The sequence below is a fragment of the Schistocerca piceifrons genome, chromosome 5 (genome assembly GCF_021461385.2).
Source record: "Schistocerca piceifrons isolate TAMUIC-IGC-003096 chromosome 5, iqSchPice1.1, whole genome shotgun sequence".
Taxonomy (NCBI): domain Eukaryota; kingdom Metazoa; phylum Arthropoda; class Insecta; order Orthoptera; family Acrididae; genus Schistocerca; species Schistocerca piceifrons.
In genome coordinates, this window is record NC_060142.1 from 519283821 (window position 1) to 519307304 (window position 23484).

The 23484-nt window shown below is 38.3% G+C and overlaps 1 protein-coding gene across 1 annotated transcript in view; it reads right to left on the minus strand.

Moving 5' to 3' along the window:
- The window catches only part of LOC124798208 (putative phosphoenolpyruvate synthase), a 293711-nt gene that overhangs the window by 14050 nt on the left and 256177 nt on the right, over positions 1–23484 (minus strand). Inside the window, exons 25-26 of the mRNA XM_047261511.1 lie at positions 18325–18553; positions 13955–14029 (exon numbers count right to left, since the gene is read on the minus strand). Coding sequence (XP_047117467.1) covers positions 13955–14029; positions 18325–18553 — 304 coding nt within the window. The remainder of the gene's footprint in view (positions 1–13954; positions 14030–18324; positions 18554–23484) is intronic.

Genomic DNA, 23484 nt, shown 5'->3' on the forward strand with positions numbered 1-23484 from the left:
CCATGTTTGAAAACTGCTTTCCTCTAAAAGTTACTCAAATTAGACAGAAATCTATAATAAAACCATGGATTACACAAGGAATAAAGATTTCCTGTAGGACAAAAAGGAAAATGTATCTGTCAACCAAGAATAGCTCCAATGCTGATGATTTAGCTAAATACAAGGAATACTGTAGAATATTAAAAAAAGTAATTCAGACATCTAAACAAATGCACTACATCTAAACAAATGCATTACGAGAAGAAGATAGCAATGTCAGGGAACAAAATAAAAACAATATGGGATATAGTGAAAGAGGAGACTGGTAGAACCAGAAAGGAACGGGAGCAAATAGCGTTAAGGGTAGATGACACATTAGTAACCGATGGGCATAGTGTGGCAAATCTATTTAACAAGTACTTTACATCCATTACTGACAGAATAGGATTGTCAGGATCAGTAAATAATGGCCTTGAACATCTGAAACTAGCCTTTACAAATAGCTTCAGGTACATGAATATGTCACTCACTTCATCAAAAGAAATAACTTCCATAATAAAATCTTTAAAAACAAAGCATTCTAGTGGGTACGATGAAATATCAACAAAGTTAATTAAGGCATGTTCTTGTGAGTTTAGTACAATTCTAAGTTACTTGTGTAACCAGTCAATTATAACTGGGACATTTCCTGACGGGCTAAAATATGCAGATGTTAGGCCTCTATTCAAGAAAGGGGATAAAGAGATACCATCAAACTACAGACCAATTTCACTTTTGCCAGCATTCTCAAAAATTTTAGAAAAAGTAATCTACAGGCAGCTTCTCAACCATCTGATGACAAATAACACATTATCAAGAACACAGTTTGGATTTCTGAAGGGTTTCGATATCGAGAAGGCTATTTACACCTACAGTGAAAATGTACTTAATTCATTAAATAACAAATTACAAGCAGCAGGTATTTTCTGTGATTTGTCAAAGGCATTTGATTGTGTGAACCATAACATCCTTTTAAATAAATTAGAATTCTATGGTGTCACAGGCAGTGCTGCAAAATGGTTCAAGTCACATCTCGCTAACAGGAAACAAAGGGTGTCAGTGCAAGGGACTAGTGAATTAAGTCATCAGTCATTATTAGAATGCGAAGAAATAAAATATGGTGTCCCACAAGGATCCATCTTAGGGCCATTGCTTTTTCTTGTGTACATTAATGATCTCTCATCAGTTGCACTGCCAGAAGCAGAGTTCGTTTTGTTTGCAGATGACACAAGTATTGCAATAAATAGTATGTCTGTCGAGTGTAGTTCTAGAAAGATCTGCGAATGATATTTTCATGGATATTAATAAATGGTTTAAAGCCAACTCACTGACATTAAACTTTGAAAAGACTCACTATATGCAATTCAGAACCTATACGAGGTTTCCACCCAGCATATGCATAAAGTATGAAGAAGAGCAGATAGAATAGGTTGACAGTCTTAAATTCCTGGGATTACAAATTGATAATAAATTCAGTTGGGAGGAGCACACCACATAACTGCAGAAATGCCTTAACAAATCTGTATTTGAAATTCGAGTGTTAGCTGACATAGGCGACATAAAAATGAAAAATCTTGCATACTTTGCCTTCTTTCATTCCATTATGTCATATGGTAAATATTTTGGGGTAACTCTTCATGTCAAACAAAAGTTTTCAGAGTCCAAAAGTGTGTAATACATATTATTTGTGGAATAAATTCATGGACGTCCTGTAGTAACCTCTTCAAAGAACTCTCAGTATATATACTCCTTAATGAAATTTATCCTAAATAATATATCTCTTTTTCCAACAAAGAGCTCAGTTCATATATACAATACTAGGAACAAAAATGATGTGCACAAGGACTTAAAAGCACTTAATTTAGTTCAAAAAGGGGTCCACTACTCAGGAACACTTATCTTCAATAATTTGCCAGCAAACATAAAAAATTTAGTTACAAATAAAGATCAGTTTAAAAGGAGCCTGAAAGACTTACTAGTGGCTAACTCCTTCTACCCCATTGACGAATTTTTTAATAGAAACAAATGATGTATTGTATATATTCATATTAGTATTGTTATTTCAGCTCTTTTTTTAAAAAAAGGACATGTTCCACATCCACAAGGATCTCCTCAGCACAGATCTATGGAACAAAAAACTAATCTAATCTAACCTAATAGGAAAATCTTCTGGATTGCTGACTGTGACAACTGCTTAATGTGATGGGGAGACATTTCCTTCCCTATCATGATAATTTGCAGTAACACTTGTTGACACTAGGTCAGACATCAGTACAGTACCAAAGGGTAAAAATGCACCACTATCTAGCTCAAGACCCTACTGTCAATCACTTGCTGGAAATTACTTGCTTATCACTGTGCACGACACCACAAACTGTACCTTGGAACTATGCTTGGATGAACATTTTCCATGGACCTTCTTCATTACAGACATAAGTGAACCAGTGGTAGAAATTAAAATTCCTGTGGTACTTTTGCCCTCAATGCAGCACTATTATATCATGACACTGGATGACTCATCCGAGGAGCCTTCACCCCAACATGCCCACGTCCACTGTAAACTCCTTCATGCCCTGGTGGGCATCAGCACAACAATGTCATATACTCTAATGCACTAAAACAGTATGTTATGATGGTAGAGAACCTAATGATAACACATCAGCTTTATTTGGACACCTGCAAAGCACTGGACGCACTTTGCACTGGAAATGCAGCACTACATCAATGTAAACATGATGTGCCTGCTCCACTTGCACACGTGAACAATGCATCACACAGCTGATGTCACAACTACTCACTCTGGCTGACCATGCCTCACTGTCACTATGACCCCCAACTGTGCAGCCAAAGACCCTGGGCACACTGTACTGAACACAGGTCACTATGGCGCACTCTGCCCTGTCCCTCAGCACATCAAATGCGTGTACCATAATCCCACCTAACCAGTCATGAGTGAAAGTTAAACAATGCACCATCCGTAATGTTACTGTGCATGATATTCTCATGACTCCGGGGCTGCCAGTCTATCACAAAGCATGCAGGCTGCCAATGGAATAATTATGGGCCACAAAAGCATTGGTCGATGAACTTTTACAATCATGAATGGTCCATTATTTAGACAAGCTCATGGGCTTCCTCAATAAAACTTGCACTGAAAAAGAAGGGTTCTGTGAAACTCGGGAGTGATTACAGAATACTCAGTGCTTGAACAATCCACAACAGTTATCCGGTTCCAAACTCAAGACTTTACACACCGTCTTGTGGGTGACACTATTTTCAGCGATATTGAGTGCAGAATAGCTTACATCCAAATACCTATGAGCCAGGATAACATCTCTAAGACTGCAATAATCACACCATTCGGAATTTTTGAGTTCTTTTCAAGCTTTACATGCTAAGGAATACAGCTCAAACTTGGCAGCAGTTCACTGAAAGACTTCTCTTCAAATTTGACTTAAGTTATGATTACCTGGACGAAATCTTAATATTTTCTGCAACCCCTCATGATAACAAATGACATCTTGAACTAAAGTGTTTGTATAAAAGAGGATAAATCACAATTCCAGGAAGCTGAATTGTTCTTTACTGGACACATACTACATGCCATAGGGATCAACCCACCTCAGAATGAATTGAAAACACTGAGTAGTTACCTCCCCCACAGAGTTACCATGACCTACAACGCTTTCTAAGCATTGTAAATTTTTACCAGTGTCTTCTATCACAGGTTGCAGTAATACAAGCACAGGCTGCATTAATACAAGCTCCTCTCACTGACACTCTCGCTAGACCAAATATGCACAGAAAAAGAAAATAAGTGTACAAACAAAAAGCAGGAAGTGTTCATATGAGCCAAAGACTGCCTCTCAAAAGTGATCACTTTGGCCCATCCAGTACCCAATTCACAGCAGACTGCCACAACAGATGCTAGTCATTCACGCATCTGAGTGGTTTTATAGTTGTGATAGGTGAAAGCACAGCTGCTTTGCTTCTTTTCAAAAAGTATCACAGTCTCACAGTTTACATGGTTACTCACCATCTATGGGGCAGTCAAATATTTTAAAGAAGATATTGAAGAAACCCATGTCATTGTCTATTAGATCACAAGCCACTCACAGATGGCATACGGTACCCCTCAAAAGACATTAGTCCTTGTCGCTTCCATCACCTCAGCCTTATTGTGCAATATTGGATTAGATTAGATTTACTTTCATTCCAATTGATCCGTAGTGAGGAGGTCCTCCAGGATGTGGAACATGTTAGAAAAACAACAATACATGACAAACATTTACAACTAAAACAAATGAGCTAATGTAGCCTTCCACAGGTCCCAAGTGGAATGATCGTCATTTTTTAATGAACACTATATGAAAGAGTAATTTTACAAATACTAATGCACTGAATTTAAAATAAAAAAGTTTTTTATTTATTTATAAGGTAATAAACATGTAATACAACTACTATAATACTTATTTACAATGAACACATTACTGCACTGAAATGGTGCAGATGTTAGATTGTACTTACACACAGACAGATGTCCATCATCTACATGGTGCTGGCTGACAACAGTTGCAGACACTCAGTTGTGGATCAATGTTATTTCTCTACAACTAGATTATAACAAACTAGCAGAAGAGTGGAACCATGGCATAACCATTATGGACTTACTTAACAGAGATTCCACCAGTCTCTGCATGCTGCATGGAGTGGTAGACAGTCCCTGTGACTAACGCTCAAATACTATGTGAAGTATCTGAGAACAAAATCCAGCCACTGGTACACACATCCACATGCTGCATGATTTTCGAATGATGACACAACTTGAAGCACACAGGGGTTAGGCCAATAGTAAGGCTTGTCACTGAATGTTTCATTTTGTTGAACATTAAACATGACTGTAGCGTTTGGGCATAAGCTTTACTGGCATGCCAGTGCAGCACAGTTAGCCTCCATGTACAAACTCAACTAGGACACTTTGATATGCCACACTCTCTTTTTCGGCATGTGTACATAGACCTCATTGGTTTTCCTCCAGAATTGATAGATTATAGATACTTACCATCAATTATTGACAGAGTCTCTTGTTGGGTGGAAGTAGTAACAATTGAACACTTTACACCAAAGTCAACTTCTAGTGTGTTGATACTTGGATAGCTCGATTCAGCTGCCCTGAAATGATAATGATATACCAGGGAAGATAGTTTGAGTCCACACTATTTGAGGCACTCTGCAATCTCTATGGGATTATGCGTGATCATATGACTATGTACCAACCTTAGAGTAACAGATTTGTGGAGTGGTGGCACACAGCTCTACAAGGTGCACTCATGCATCATAGAGGACTGTGGATGGAAGCCTTGCCACAGCTGCCACTAGATGTTTGTACATCATTCAAGGAAAACTTACATGGATCACTAGCATATGACTTATATGCTGAGCCATTCACATTCCGAGCAGAGTTTGCTCTACCCACACAGCCCCTTGATGCAAAAGATTGACCAGCACTGGTCCAGATAGTGAAGAGCCACATCAATGACAAGAGTGTACCACCACCTACCTTGCATGCCAAACGAAAAGTTTTTGTACACACAGTGGTGAGCAATTGTGAATTTGTGATGCTAGGGGACGATACAATCCAGCCATCTTTACAGCCACCCTCTTCAGGCCTGTATAAAGTGGTAAAATGTGCCACACACAATTTGGCATTTTGTTCAACAGAAAAGGAATCTGCATGAACACACAGCTGCGGACACAGCTGCATTTGACATGGGCCCAGAAGATGACCTATATGGTTATTTACTGTTTGACCTGCATATGCCTAATTCAGACTCTGAGGTGCCAGTCATCATCAAACTCGATGTGAGATACTTTGATCCAGAGAACACATGTGCAAAGTTTGCTGACAATAATCTGATAATGGATTCCTGCCTTGACAACTGTGTGACTGATAAAGGACCAATTGCCCGACAACTTACACACACACACACACATCAGTTATCTACAAATGTTGACTATGCTGTCGCATACTTACTATGACAGAGCCAACAGAACCACAGTACAGATAAACAAAAATCGGTATGCTAGCCCCCCACCAGTCTCCTCAACCTTTGGCACCATATCATCTATACAGCACAAATGTTATTGGCCAGTCCACAATGAAAAACAGTCCAACTGTGCCCAGCTTTGCAGCCAGCCATGGCATATTTGGTTACTTGCATCACATTGGGTTGGCACTCGAAATGTCCAGCCATGCCCCACTCAACAACTGGCCATAACACAGCTGCCAGCCATGTGCATCTGTGCATGATCCACCTCCTCAATGACACCCACCAAGCACTACTCCACATTTCGAGGGCGGGGAGGGGGATGGGTGTCTGTGGGTACACCAACATGAGTAACCAGCATGAGAAACACCTCTGACCAGTGGACACACACAATTGACTGAGATATATGGGTGGACTCCATAGAAGTTAGTTTGATTTAGAACATTGTACTGTGCAGATGTGCTGTATCCTGTGTTATGAAAATAAAGCAGAATCGTCACACTAATGTGTCATCTCTCTTGCTGGTATGATTCCTGCTACCAAACAGCTTTTCTTAAGTAAATGGTGAGTTTCAAAATTCATTTGTGGGAACTGAATTAATTAATAGTGTAATTAATTATTTGATCTTTTTCTTGAGGAAAGTCATTTTCCTTCATAGGCTATTATTATTTTTGAAATCAATATTTAGTTCATGATTTTGCTATTTGCTAATTTCATCCCCTTAGGCATTTTCAAGATACCTTATTTGTGTCACAGTGAAAAACTGTAGTCATATATTTTATCCTCCATCTAATGGTGTCCTTAATAAAGGTTTCTTATGATCATGATGGTCATGGGCACAACTGTTACAGATGTGAATTCCTTTTGCAAAATGAGAAAAGTGGAACAATTATGCAAAGTGCTTAAACTTTAGAGGTGAATATTTTGGAAAAGAATAAAATAATTAGTACAAAAGTTTTTTTTTCATTGAAAGAAAATTTAAACGTAGCGTTCATATGAGTGTTTACTGTCACTAAAAACAAAATGTGAAAATTAGATACACATAACACAGAAAGATTAACTTATAAAGGGTTCCCCTCTTGCAGCTAGTACGGGTAGTAACTATGGATAATACTTTGAGGAAACAGTACTTCATGTCACCCCTCTTAAGCTGAAGGCTTTCTGTCATTACAGTAAAAAAAGAAGAAGAAGAAGAAGAAGAAAATAACTATCCTCTGTTAGCACACTAGTGAAAACTAAACTATACAATTAAAAAGGAAAGTGGCTGGAACCTTGCACAAGCTATGAACTGAAAGCACTTTTGGAAGGAGAAGAACTTATAAAATGAAACTTCAGTCAATAAATATAGAAAACAGTTCTATTTAAGTAGCTGTGAAGACACCAGTGCTAACTTACGGAACCAAATCTTCCATCATCTGACAAAACAATTTAGGGGGCATCTAGCTATTCAGAGAATAAAATATTATGAAAAGGAATGTTGCTACTCACCTTATAGCAGACATGCTACATCACAGATAGGCACACCAAAAAGACTGCCACAGTATAAGCTTTCAACCAGCAAGGCCTTTATCGAAAATAGACAACACACACACACACACATAAATGCAACTCACACAAACATGACTGCAGCCTCTGGCAGTTGAAGCCACTCTGCGAGCAATAGCAGCAGTACATCATGGGAGTGGCAACTGGGTGTGGATAAGTAGGAGGCTTGGGCAGGGAGGGGGAGGGATGGCAGGGTAGGGGTGGGGGTCAGTGAAGTGCTGCTAGGGAGTGTGCAAGGTCGAGATGGAGAGACAGTAGGGCAGCTAGGTGCAGTCGGGAGGTTAGACAGTGGACAGGGGAGAGGTGGGGGGGGGGGGGGGCAGCAGAAAAGGAGAGAAGTAAAAAGACTGGATGCTTTGGAAGAATGAGAGCTGTGTATTGCTGGAATGGGAGCAACGAAGGGGCTAGATGGGTGACAAAAATGACTAACGAAGGTTGAGGTCAGGAAGGTTACAGGAACGTATGATATATTGCAGGGAGAGTTCCCCACCTCTGCAATTCAGAAAACATATGGCACAGCCTGCCCTCCATCTATCCTCCTGACAGCACCTAGCTGCCCTACCCTTTCTCCACCTTTTTCTTGCACGGCACACTAAACTTTGAGTATTCTACCAACAGCATCTGTGTGGGTCAGCCACCACAGGCTGCCTGCCGTGGACCAGATGACTTGTGGACACAGCACGGCATCCACCACACCATCTACCAGAGCCCTCCTCTTTATAAGTCCAGTGCAGCAGGCACTTGCCCTCATATGGTACTCATGCTTACTGTCAGTAACTGCTTGTATCAGTATGTGGATTGTTTCTATGTTTGTGTCTATGTTTTCAGCTGTTGTCTGCTTGTATGTGGAAGAAGAATAAACTTTGGTTCATTGTGGTCATGCTGTTGTCGTGTCTTACAGTAAAATACACAAAAAGTCACAGTGAGAGTCAGTCAACTCATACAAATATCTGGTTGTAGCAATTTGTGTAGAGATGAAATAGAATGATCACATAGGCTGTCATGAGTAAGATAGATGGTAGACTTCTTATCATTAGTAGATTACTGTGAAAATGCAGTCAGTCTACAAAGAAGATGCTTACAAAACACTAGTGCGACCATCTAGAATACTGAGTAAGGGTGTGGCAACTATAACAAATAGGACAAACAGGGGATACTGAATGGATACAAAGAGGGGCAGCATGAATGGTTAATGATCTGTTTGACTCATGGGAGAATGCCACAGAAATGCTGAAAAACTTGAACTGGCACATACCTGACACCAACTACCCATTGAAAGCCCACTTACAAAGATTGATTTGATTTGATTTGATTTGATTTATTTCGTGTTCCATGGGTCAACTGTGTTGAATACACAAGGACGTGGAACGAGTCAGTTTTTTACAAATACAGTCTGATAATCTTATAGCATATACAGAAATTTGAGTACATAATTATATAAAAACTTATACAGTAAATTCTTTGGGCAGCAATATAGAAAAAGAAAATACATATTTTCTTAGAATTATTAAAACACTACAGAAAACAGATACGGAGCACACACAGATACAGATCTCAGGTTAAATAAAATTCGTAGTGGCATTATGTCAACTTGTATTATATAATATTAAAATATTACAATTTATTTAGTTAAAAATTCATCTAGACTGTAAAAAGCTTTTTCTAGCAGAAATATTTTTAGTGCTTTCTTAAACTCGCTATTGTTATGAATCTTTGTCTTTATTTCGGGAGGAAGAGCATTGAAGAGTTTTGCTCCAGTGTAATGGACACCCTTTTGTGCCAAGCTCAAATTTCTGAGTTCACTGTGTATGTCATTCTTCCTCCGTGTGTTATGCTCATGATAATTACTATTTGGTTGAAATATATCTATATTTTTACAAACAAAACACATGAGAGAAAAAATATATTGGCATGTAGTTGTGTATATTTTAAGATTACGAAAACTATTTCTACAAGAGTCTCTTGGGCGCAATCTACATATAATTCTTAAAGCTCGCTTCTGTGCAATGAACACTTTCCTTGCTAATGGCTGGTTGCCCCAAAAAATAATTCCGTACTCAATGAGACAATGAAAATAGCCATAATAGGCCACTTTTGCAGTGTTAGGTTCAACACATGTAGTGACAACCCGTAAAGCATATGTAGCAGAGCTAAGCCTCTTACAGAGATCAATAATATGTGAAGACCAGTTCATTTTCTTGTCAATGTGCACTCCAAGAAATTTTGTTGTTTCCATTCTGACTATTGGTTGATTACCACATGTCACACTTATCTCTCTCTCTTTTTCTGTTTTTGTACAGAATTGAATAAAGCTGGTCTTACTGGAATTTAATGAGAGACCATTCACCTTGAACCAATTAACCATATCTGAGAGTATGTGATTACTGAGTTCCTCAAGATTGTTGTCTGTTCTACTGCTCATAAAAATTGTGGTATCATCAGCAAATAATGTAAATTTACACGGCAGGCTTGTACATGATGGTAGATCATTTATAAAAATCAGGAATAATAGTGGCCCAAGAACTGAGCCCTGGGGCACTCCACATGTAATGGAACTCCATTCAGAATCTGAGGAAGTGTCACATACTCCACCCGAGCTATTCAACACAACTTTTTGTTTTCTGTCTTGGAGGTACGACTGTAGCCAATTGCCTGCAACACCACTTATTCCTACTAATTTTGCTTTTTGCAAGAGAATCTGGTGATCAACACAGTCAAACGCTTTGGATAAATCGCAGAAGACACCAAGTGCTAGCATTTTTTCATTAAGGGTTTCTAGAACTTCATTTGCAAGTGCGTAGACTGCGTCTTCTGTTGAACGGCCCTTTTGAAAGCCAAACTGGCTTTTGCTGAGAACTCCATTCTTCATGAGATGATCAGTAATTCTTACATGTATTAGCTTTTCTAGAATTTTCGAGAAAGCTGTCAGCAAAGAGATAGGTCGATAGTTAGTTAGTTCAGCTTTATCCTCCTTTTTGTACAGGGGCTTCACAATGGCATACTTAAGTCTACTGGGAACAACACCTTTCTGAAGGGAAGCATTGAAAATATGACAGAGAATGTATCCACACACAAGAATATTTCAATAAATTACTAGATATATTATCAACCCCTGCAGAATTCGTACTTTTTAGAGACATGATGATTTTTTGAATTTCTTCTACAGTGCATTTCTGAAATTGTGTTAGAATATACAGCTTGACAAAGAGTTACAGCTTCATCAACATCGGGCTTGCAACCAATCTGTTGAGATACTGATAGGAAGTGTTTATTAAAAATCTCAGCCACCCTTTTGGGATTATCTACTAGGATACCTTCATATCTGATATTATTTATATCTTCTTTACTTGTTGCATCTCTTCCTGTTTCTTTTTTTACAATGCTCCAAATTGCTTTTATTTTATTATTAGAATTATCTATTTTCTTCTCATAATAAAGGGCTTTTGATTTCTGTATTAGTTTCTTCAAAATTTTACAGTATATTCTATAGTGTTCCCATTTTTCTACATCTTTACAGAATCTTATTGCAGCATAAGTTTCCCTTTTGGTTTTACATGACTGTTTTATACCTTTTGTAATCCAAGGCTTGCTTACAGAATTGGAAGCACCGTTTCTGACCCATTTCTTGGGAAATATTTCTTCAAAAAGAGCACAGAATTCATTTATAAAACAGTTAAATTTAGTATCAACATCATCATGGCTATATACTAAAGACCAATCCATTTGCTGCAACCTGTGGTTGAAAGTTCCTTTCGCCTTTTCATTAATTACTCTTATGACTTTCCATCGAGGAAATTCTTTTTTGAACAGATTAACGTCATAAATAGTGAGAATTTGTCCATCATGATCTGAAAGCCCACTTATTACCTGCCTGACAATATAATTCTGATGTCTATTTACATCTAAAAAAACGTTGTCTATCATAGTTTGGCACTCGGATGTAATTCTTGTTGGGAAATTTATTACTGAAGTCAGATTGAGTAAGGTCATCACAATCTCAAAGTCTATTTTATTCTTATTTTCTGTCAAAAAGTTTATATTAAAATCACCTAATACTACAATATCCTTCGCTTTTGAAAGTAACCATGACAGAAGGAGTTCCATTGAATGCAGAAAAGTTTTTATGTCACCTGAAGGAGCCCTGTAGACAGCCAACACTATTATTGGATAGAATTTAGTTGTTATTTCTGTGGCACATGCCTCAAATTGTTGTTCCACACAATATTTCTTAATATCTATAGCTTTGTATGCTACACTATCCTTAACATAAATTGCTACTCCACCTTTATCTTTACTTTCCCTACAGTAGTATGTTACTAAAGTATAACTTGCTATAGATGGCAAGGCACATTTATCAGTAACATGGTGCTCAGTTAAGCACAAAATCTGGGCATTATTTATACTGTCCTTTTCACTAATGTTAATAAGGAGTTGATCTATTTTGTTTAAGAGGCCCCTTATATTTTGATGAAAGAAAGAGATGCCTTCCTCTTGCTTTTTCATTCTATTAGTGCTGTTACCTGACTGAGAATCCATTGGAGTCTGCCTTGAGACAGGAGAGAGGAGACACCTGACACTACCTACTGTTGTCCCTTCTTTTTCTTCGGGCCCACACATAAAAAATCGTTGAGATGAGAAGGAGGCTCAGCATTTCTTCTGTCCAACAGCCTTCTATTTGTTGTTGTTGATGGTGGTGCTGTTTCTGACACTTCAAATGTTGGTTCTACCACTACTGCTGTGTTTCCTTGTGAACTTGGAGTCTTCTCGTTTTTGCTATTTTCGTCTAAAATAATACTTGGCTGATGAGGAACAGTAGTTCTTTTGTTGTTGAAATCGGTGTCCACTGTTCTTTCTGTTAAAATTTGGTCTTTTTTTACATGTTTTGCTGCTGCTGATGAAGTTTCTAATGAATTTTTTTGAAGTGTTTTCGTAATGGAGTCAGGCAATGGCAATGCAATTATCGTTTTGGTTTTGAATTTGTTTTGGTGGTTTTTTATTACCCTGGTTATCAGGCTTGTCAGATATTCTTTCCCCAAGCCATTCAGGTGAAGTCCGTGTTGCGTGTGGAATCTACGTCGAATACTGCTTATATCAACGCATTTCACGTTTTTAAAATGTTTGCAGATTTTTGCAAACTGACTGTTGGCACTTTCTATTTCCCTGTTAACACATGACCATCTTACAAGATCATAGTGATGCGGAATATTGACAAGTATTACGTTAGTGTGAGTGAGGTTCCTCAGACACTGTTTAAGATCGCGCGTTGCACTCAATGTTTCATTTTTGTAGACATCGTTTGCGCCTCCCATAAGTACAACGAAGTCTTTATCATGCAGATTTTTTGCCTCTGCGGATTCGGTCATTTTTTTAATTTCGCTAAGTGGGGCTCCCGGTTTCACTATACCACACGAAAATGTTTCAGTTGTTTCTTTTAGTTTACTAGGAAGTCCACGACCATGGCTGTCTGAAAACACAAACAGTTTCCTGTTATTGGAGTTCACAATTTGCGAATCGTTTTGTATTGTTTTACCACACACTTCGACACCATTTTTGGTCGGCACATTTATATTGACCTCCTTCACAGTTGTTTGCGTCAGTAAATTTTCTTCTCTTACCTTATTCCCCAAAGTGCCATTTTGCTTTTCCCAACGTTCATGCGAACTGTAAGTTGCATTTTCACTATCGGCGATCGAAAGTACTTGAAATGTGTTTTCGTGCACAAAGCTTGAGTAACTTTCGCAGGTTTTCCGAATTTGCACTTTGGACTTGCTGTTTTTGCACTTTACATTTGACCACAGTCTCAGTATTCAGTGAGAAAAAGTTTAAAGTGGCAGAAAGATAGTCACAAGTCAGATATGGAGAAAGGAGGGTATGAGAATGGAAATGTCATATTAAACAAATATGAACAGCAACAAAGAGATTTGAATGCAGAAGCAAGTAATTTAAATGAAGTACCCAGATTCATTCTTATTCCCTCTCCATACAATTAAGTTTATACAGCAAAAATACCACAGAAAAATCCTGCATTGGCACTAAGTGTTTCTGGAAACTGTCCAAAAGCTGGTGGGTTCACATTATCAGTGCACACAGTTGCTGAATGGAAGTAAATGTCCATCTTTTACAGTATAACAAAGTAAGTTACAAAAAGAGTTACATACACATTATAATAAGTGGAGCATTTTTAGACAGACTACTAATAATACAGTGTGTTAAATAATATGTAGGTATCAGACATTGACCCATATTTTTTAACTGAATATTTTAAACAGGAATAGTAAGGGAAGGTATGCATATGGGACTGGAAACAATGATAACCATCCATAAATTGGAAAAACATTTTTTACCTGTTTTGAACAGTTTGGTAGCATTCTGAACACCAACAATGCAAGGCAAGCCATATTCTCTTGCTATGACAGCTCCTGAAATAATAATTATAGAAACTCTTAAACATGAAACATAATCACCAGAAGTTACACCTCCATTACAGATAAAGGTCATTATTTGGAAAAATAGTTGCATTGCCTATAGTTTTTTGGGTTAATCAAAGAGAAGTGATCCAATAAAATTTAAGTTGGATGCGTGACCATTTTTAAATATTTTGGTTGTTTTACATGTGATTGCCCTATAGTTGAGAAGTTCAAAACAGTTTTTTAAAAAAAAGCTTACCTTGCACCCTTACTGAATGGCAGCCACGTTTATTAGTAAGTGCATGAGGGTTTTTCAATTTGTAGACATTAGCGTTATTGAATATCTCTGCATTGGGTTAAGTTACAACACTGCAGTTGACATGATTGCTTTTAGGAAAGTCTTCTCTACAACATTGTTTATTACCCAAAATACCTTAAACTCAAAATTACCAATCCAAATGACCTCCAAAGTTTGCTATGGAAAATTTAGAAAAAAATTCAATTTTTTAGACCCAAAAAGAACAACAGAGAAGTGATTTATCAGAGAGTATTTTTTCTCTAGGTAGATATTGTAAACTACTAGCCTTATATAAAGCAATTACATTGACAAATGTGTCCTTAATTTTTTATAAATTTTGGATATTTGAAAATCTTAATTTTTTGTAAAGTTTGGGGCTCATATTCTTTGGTAGGACTGACTACAAAAGTTTTTTGCACATTTTATACACCTATATGATAGCAAAGTACTGTAAAAAATTGTAACATTGATATCTGACTGTGAACGAAGATATGAATTTTTGAAAATGAGGAAATACAGTACTTCACATTACACTAAAATTGATCTTATAGCTGTTGCCTAATTCACTTGTGATATTGGTTACATTTAATCAATTGTCATTGAAGTTGAGGTAATTAATTATATGCAAAAATTTAAAAAAATACTGAATGAAACACTTATATTATCTTGAAAAATATAAAATAAATATTTTCAGTTAACATACTTTGGAGATGTGGTGCTTCCTAATTGTGGTGGTGTTTTTTTAAGAACACTTATTTCTTCAGACAGCTTTTGTGATATAGAATAAAATCTCCCAGTTGCTGTGGTAAGTTCAAGCACTGACAGCTTCGGTAATATGTTTTTCATTGGTATCCAAACTTTGTCACTAGTAGATTTCTTAAATGACTTTCTTGGGTCAGCAAGGTGGTAAAAATGCACAAAAACATCATTGTTTCCAAACTTATTCTTTCAATCTGTGCAATTCACTGTTGTTCATCATATACAAATGCCATTATGTAATTCAATGTTATAGACAGAGATGTAATTTTACTGATACAATGATCCTTGTAAGTTTTGTTTTCTGATGTTACATAGCATCAAACTAAGTTTTCTGTGATGCCAAGGAATTTGTGGGATCTCTTGTTCCTTTTATTGCTATATAGTTTTCAAATCTACTTTGAAGGGTTGTTATGATACGAAGAATACCTCTTGTTTCTAGATGAGAAAATAGGGGATGTCTTTAATGTTATACATGCAAAAGCCATACATGTCCTCTATTGTAAGGATTTGGTCTGTGGTCATTCTTTGTAGGCTGGATTTACTCACTTCATGTTTTGTTGTATCTTCTACACCATCACATACATTTTTACCATGGCAAGAGGAGGAAAATGCCATTGACCTCCACCCCAAAATATACTTTGTAGTTGCAAAGATTTGAAAAGTTTTTTTTCTTCCTTTATTGACTACCAGTTCCATCTGAAAAGTATATGAGCCTCTCATATACTTTACATGAGATGTTATAGTTGTAGGTAAAGCAAATGGTAGAAAACAGTTCAAGTTTGTGGACCATATCAGGTTAGACTAAAGGTCTCTTGCCTAGATTGTGCATACACAAAGAAGTGTGGCACAAATAGCCATAGGTTTTTGTCTGATGAGAGAGCATAACAGATTTGCTGAAAAATAATACTGGCAGGCACTCAAATAAATTTGTTGTATAACTTCTAACATTGTGAGCAGTATGACCAATATAAAAATTAATCAAAGAATGAGAGGTTTAGCTGAGTGATGTGTGGCTACCAAGTTGCAATGTAGTGGCCGAGCCAGGTCAGTAGGTGTGAGCTGTAGAGTGCTCCAAGTCACTATCGATAACAGAGTGAGGAAATGGGGTAGATATTTAATGAGCTGGTCAACAGAAACCACCTGGAAATTCCACAGTGGCAAGGCTAAACTAAATCACCGCATGGTTATGGACACAAAGCATAAGCCAAGATTCTGATTGTGTTAAAATTAAATATTCACTACAAACACAAATCAGTTCCAGACAAGCTACAAAAAATCTGAGGACAGTGCTGAAATTGCAATAAAAAGAAGAATTCAGTAAAATTACTACCATATTCATACAACAAATGTTGAGTAAATTATTGACATTTATGCGTAAAATTTCTTGTGACAACATTAACATAAACATAGTACATGTGCATACATCACACAGATGGAAATATCATGATGCCAGCCATAAAATGACTACATTTATGTAATGGGTTAACACCAGCTTATAAATGTTACAAAGAAATTGTTTAATAATAGTAAACATTGTGCCAACCCAAAGATTTCTCAACAGATGCATAAAAGATTAGTGTTAACATGAACAGTTTGTCCTGTTATCCCAATTTGTTTACATGCATTTAACAGAAAATTTTGGTAATCTTAATACTGTAAGATGATAATTTGACTACAGTTGTTCTGCATGGCCATTATGAATAGACATGAACTTGATTAGGTTCCTGCAGTTCTTATTTATAGTGTACAATATTTAATTAAAAACATGATGTTTGCTATGTCTAAAATTAAACACTGTAGTATCAGGATGAAAATGCATTGTAAATGTATATCCCATATTTTCAAATGAATACATGTTAAATAATTTATGAGTGTATTCCAATGGTGGTCTAGAATGTAAAAGCTTAGAGTTTTCAAACAGGTGAGGAGTGAGAGGCTCATGTTCTTTTTTTGACAATCACTGCTGGCTGGGTAAGGTTATCAGTGAGGCTGAGTGGCCAGACAGCCATATGTGTTCAGATGTGTTCAATGTTAGGAATATTTCAATGTGCACTGATTTACGGCTTAGGCATTTTTCCAGTGTAACAGTTTGGGACACAGAGAATATTTGAACACTTTGTGCTAGTATAGATATCAGTGTTTGCCCTTAGCTGTGGTGAATTGATTACTGCATATAGATGTTGATGAATTTATTGAGTATTAGGAGTTTATTCAGTGTTATTGAGTTTGGTGCACTGCACAAAGCTTTTGGCTTACATTAGCCACTGCCTGCAAATGCTGTGTTTGCTCTGTTAGGCCAATTATTTCTGATCTTCACACACTGTATCAATGTGTGCATTTATATTTCGAGTTGTAAAGTCTCTCTGTAAAACAGTAGTAGATAACATAAGTTTGTTTTTGCAACAACAAAAAAATGATAATTTCTGACCTTCGTTATTTATATCAGTGTGTGCACTTATGTATGTTAACTAAACCATTGTATATGTGAACTAAAATCTATGACAATGTTCCAAAGCTGATTGTTATATGGACAGCAAATAAACAAATATTTAATTTGTTTCACTACATGTAATATTAGCTTCTGTAAGACCACCTTTCAAAGTAACTTGTGTTTAAATTTGGGTAAACTGGTAAGGGACATTTCAGTGCAGCAACTATGTATATTCTTCCACTCTCTATATATTAATCCTTTATGCATCATGATGTTGTAATTACAGCTAGAAAACATAGAGGCATTGGAGGTACAGTTCATACACACATTTTGTGTTGTTCTACTGTAAGCAAGAAACTGAGGGAATGAAATAATTAGGGCAGACAGACATTTTAATAAGAACATCAGAATGCAATGAAGTGTGAATGCACTAGAAGAAATAAGGTATTTTTTCAACATAATAAAGGTTGTACCCTTGTAGCACTTTAGGGGAACAAATCAGGAAGTGTGGTTGTGAAATTCTTACATATTCTCTCTAGAGTTCAGATATAAACCCTTTTCATTAATATGATCTTCTGTGAGGCCTCAACAGGGCTCTTCATAAAAGATATCTTTAAAGTTCCAAAACTGTTTACTTGCTGTATCAGATATATTGAAAATTTTGGTGAAGTTGAATTAAGGTAATTAAATTAACTGTTTTTTCATGTTTTTACTCCTAGACTTTTTGAATTTTAAGTAAACAAAAAAACTGATAATCATATTTGATATGAACTATGCATTTTCTACAACACAGACAGTTTTATCAAATCATAGACATACCATGAGATATCAGACCACCTATTTCAGTGACAACTCCCGCAAGTAGAGGGAAGTAAGGTGTCCATCCAATATCAGTGCACTGTGTTATCAGGATATCACCTGGCTGCAGCTGAGATATCTGATTCAAATGTGGCACAACACAAGCCCGGCCACATGCATTTCCTTGTGTCACAGGAGTTCCTTGCACTGTCACAGCATCATTCAGTTGATGTTCAAAGTCATGTTGATTCTTAAAATCCATGGAAAAAGTATCATTATTATTATTATTATCATCATCATCATTACTACTACAACTACTACTACTACTACTACTACTACTGCTTATACTACACTGTTGTTTTTGTTACATACAGTTCAGCATGATGTAAAATGTAACATCATCAGTAATTTATTTACTTATTTATTTATTTCTTGTTCTGGTGATCCATGTTGTGACAATATCACAGAATATGGAATGTGTCAGAAATCTATGGTAGCACAATAAAACAAAGCAAAACGATTTCATATTATAGTAAACAGTAACTTGGGTTCTACTACAGAAAATCAATTTTAAGAGATAAATAAATACTACAAAATAGTAAGTGTTACAGAAAATAAATATTGCAAAATATGTGTTTACAATAAAGAATAGTCAGGATTACAAATGAAGGTTTGGGCATATATCCGCAGTTAACAATACAAGAAATGCTAAACACTGTAGTTCTGGAACTCTTCTATCGTATAAAATGATCCTTGTAATAGGAATTGCCTTAAAGTTTTTTTTTCAAACAAGAGCCCATCTTCTACCAAACACTTAATTCTTGAAGGGAGTGCGTTAAAAATCTTACAGCCAGTGAAATGGACTTCTTCTATACTCTACTTAGATTTGCCTGTTCATAGTGTCTATCATGTTTTCTTCTCACCGCTGATTCAAATGTGGCACAAGACAGGCTGGGCCACGTGCATTTCCCACATGTAACAGGAGTTCCTTGCACTGTCATAACATTACTGAGTTGCTGTTTAAAAATGGATTTTTCTTTCCTTATGAAGCACATCAAAGAGAATATGTATTGCACAGTGGATGCAAGGATTCCAAGTTTCTTAAAAAGATTCCTGCATGTGGCTCTAGGATGGACTCCGCACATGATCCTTATGGCTCTTTTTTGTGCACACAGTACTTTTTTTAGCCAGTGGTTGATTTCCCTAAAATATAATTCCATATGCCATAATGGCACGAAAATAACCGTAATAGAGTGACTCCATGATTTACATACTTCTATAAGAAGAAACAATGCATAATGCATAAGTTGCTGAACTCAATCTTTTGCATTGATCCAGCATGTGGTTTGAACAGTTCAGTTTGCTGTCAATATGCAAGCCTAGGTTTGTTTTAGTGTAATTTAAAGAAAGGCCATTAATGTTAAGCCAGTTCACTGTTTCACTAATAATAAGGTATTGAGAAAATACAATAAATGAAGCAGAGCATTCAGAAACTTTGGGTATGCACACTGATAAGAAACTGTATTGATTTCTCATCCACATAAGACACATAGATAAGCCTATTAAATTTCTACAAAACATCAATTTTATTGACTATAGGATGCTTGATTTTCCTTTGAAAAATTGCCTCTAAATTCAGGTGTGTCTTATACTTAAAATTAACATAAAAATGTTCAGTGTTTGATTTTAAATTCCCAGCAGTCTTAAAAAGTCCATATATTCGATGCAACATGAAACTTATCTCTGCCTGGCAACATTGGATTCGTGGTGTCAATAGGTCACATTGCCACGTAAAGCATGATCTTTGAACTCTTAACTGCTCTGACGAGCTGCCATGTCAATATTTCAGTCAGCATTTGTACCTTGTACAGTGTACACGAGTATCTTTCTTTGTGTTGAAATACTGAAATGTATGTGTGTATAGACATTTATGGGAACAGTTTGTTGCATATACAGTTATCCGTATTCCCATTTCCCATATTGGTGACCCCAAAGTTTCTACGTCTTCCGAAACTTCCTCGCCGGCTGTGGGGAATCAACAGGTTTTATGTTCGACACCATGGCTGCCTCACCCAATGTTTTACATGAGGATTTGGAGGCTCAGCTACTACTACCAGGCCACTCCAATCCCCTGCCAACAGTGGTTTCGCCGCTAGCAGACAGTGATTTCGACCTCCAATGATGTTAACCTCAAATTTTGCAGCTCTACAATGGCCGAGTGTTACGCCATTACCTCAAACAATGGACTCATGTTTTGTATCACTGGACTGTGCACACCAACATGTGAAAGGTGAAGTGGATGATTTCCAGAATGATCGATTGCTTGTGTAGCCTTCAAAGGGACACTCAGATACCATGCTCAGGCACTTACGCTCGTTGTTCCATTTCCGTCGCGATATGTGATTTGGTTCACAAGTGCTCCACCCTCGTGGACAAGATTGTGACCTGCGTCACTAATCTACTGTCAGAGTGCAATGCAGCGGCGCAACTCCATCGGCAAAATGACGAGTTGAAACAACACATTGCTCACACTTTTGACAAGCTCACTGCGGCTCGTACCTCGCTGCTGCAACTGCAGTCCACAGATCCTTCACCTGATCGAGCTTCATCAGCAGACACCAGCATGGACACTCATCAGGTTAGCTCAAAAACATTCATTGTATGTGATGATTTGCGTTCAGTGATCTCTGCACCTGCCACACGGCTGCTACATGCAGTACCATGTGTTTTGAAAAGTGCTTCTAATGACAGTCATGCGCACGATGCGAACATGCCCACCGCACAGGCAGCCACCCTGCATGTTGGTAAACATTCCCCCTCTCTAGTGTGCCAACCATGAGATTAAGCGGCCATTGCCGTTCCCTGCGCGATGCCAACGCCTCTCTTGCCCGCGCCGGTTACTCAAGGCAAAGCTTATAACAGACAGTCGCTGCGCACTCTGATCTGCTCTGTGCTGTGCGTGCAGCCTACCTCTCCAAACAAGTGCACGTCGCACTCACATAATAGGCATGCGACTTTCGTGTTGCCTTTTCTCACTTGCACTATTGGCTATGCCTTATTGCACCCTACTCGTCCCAAAACTTCATGTCAGGACGTTACTCAACCTCGTGTGCAGTTCTGTCTCTTCCATCACTGACAGAATGACGCACAAGATAATTACCACTGCTGGCCCTCCTATTAGCCACAAGGTTAGATGTCCCAACCCCATTAAGTTGCGCATGGCCCAGGAGCAAATTAACGAACTTTTGGAGGCAGGCATTCAACAGCCATCGGACAGCAATTGGTTTTCACTGATTCACCTCCTCACCAAATACGACAGTTCTTTTCGAATGTGTGGTGATTACAGATGCTTAAACGCTCATACCATCATGGACAATTACCCAATGCCGAACATAAACGATTCCACCCATATGTTATCAGGAGCCATAATCTTCAGTGTGATTGACTGTATTCATGCCTATCACCAGATACCCGTAGCGCCTAAAGACATTCCAAAGACTACTACCATCACGCCACTTGGTATGTTCCAATACAACTTCATGCCATTCGGTTTAAAGAATGCAGCACATATGTGGCAATGTTTCATTGACTCAATCTTATAAGAGTTCAAGTCCTGCTTTGCATTGCTGGATGACATCCTCATTTTCAGCAAGTTGACTGAGGACCATGAAGTTCATTTATCTCAGGTCCTCCAGACCTTGAACTCCAAAGGTGTCGAGGTCAACAAAGATAAATTCCAATTGTGCCAGTCTTCTGTGACATTTTTGGGTTACACCGTCTCTGCAGACAGAATACAGCCTCACAAATCCTGCGTGCAGGCTGTCATGTCATTCCCACCCCTGGCTATGTACAAAGAACTTTGATATTTCCTGGGTACTATGAATTACTACTACCGACGTCTACCTTCTGCTGCCACCATGCAGGCCCCGCTGACAGACTTGCTGATTGGTAAACAAACTTTGGGCTTTAAGCCAGTCCGTTGGACTGAACCTATGCTACAGGCCTTCAGGGCTCTAAAGACAGTGTTAGCTCACTCCGTTGTACTCGCCCACCCCAATCCATCTGCCGAGTTGTTCATCACTACGGACGCCAACGACATCACGTTCAGGGCAGTTTTACAGCAACGCAAAGGAGACATGGTTTCACCCCTTCATTTCTTCTTGAACAAACTGTCTATGGCACAGAAGAAGTATTCCACTTTTGATAGAGAACTTCTGGCGGTCTATGAAGCCGTCAAACACTTTCGCTCTGACATTGAGGGCCGTTCTTTCTTCATCCTTACTGACCACAAACCACTGGCAGATGCCTTCTGCAAATCTCCTGAGGACAAACCCCCTCGATGTTTCCACCACTTCGACCTGGTCTCTCAATTTTCTACAGACGTACACTACATCCAAGGCATGGAAAACATCCCCCCACTGATTTCTTTTTACGGGTCAATACTGTCTCACGCATCATTGATTTATCCAACCTCGACGCTCTCCAGGCCTCTGATGAGGAATCTCAAGCTCTCCATTTGGATCACCAGACATCGCTTGTGTTTACCAAAGCCAAGTTCACCGGCATTTCAGACAAAGTATGGTGCGACTCTTCTACCAACACTCTGCGGCTGTTGCTCCCTTCCATGTTGCATCAACAAGCCTTCGACGGCTCGCATAGCCTCACCTGCCCTGGGGTTCGTGCCACCACACGCCTAGTCACCGAGCATTTTGTTTGGAAAAATGTGATGTGAAGCATGACTGTCTTCCTGACAACGCAACAAAATCGGACGCTACACCTCCCCCCCCCCCCCCCTCCCTCCCCCGGCAAGTTTGACATTCCCAAAGGACATTTTCGTCACGTACATGGCCACAGATATATCCTCTCCACAATCAACCACATGTCTCGTTGTGTGGAAGCTGCTCCTTTACCCAACATCACAGCAGAAACCTTGGCCAAGGGATTCTACCCATCATGGATCACTAGATTCAGTTGCCCGTCCACCATCACCACTGACCAGGGTCAACAGTTTGAGCCTGCACTCAGGTGCCATGACTGCCTCTGGTCTGAGGGGCTTCCTTGGGTGTTACTCGGCTTCCGATCGACCTTTAAACATGACTTACAGGGAACCATCTCTGAATTCATTTTCAGCGAGAACTTATCCTGCCTCAAGCACCTGAGGATTTCCCCACCTCCCCAGAC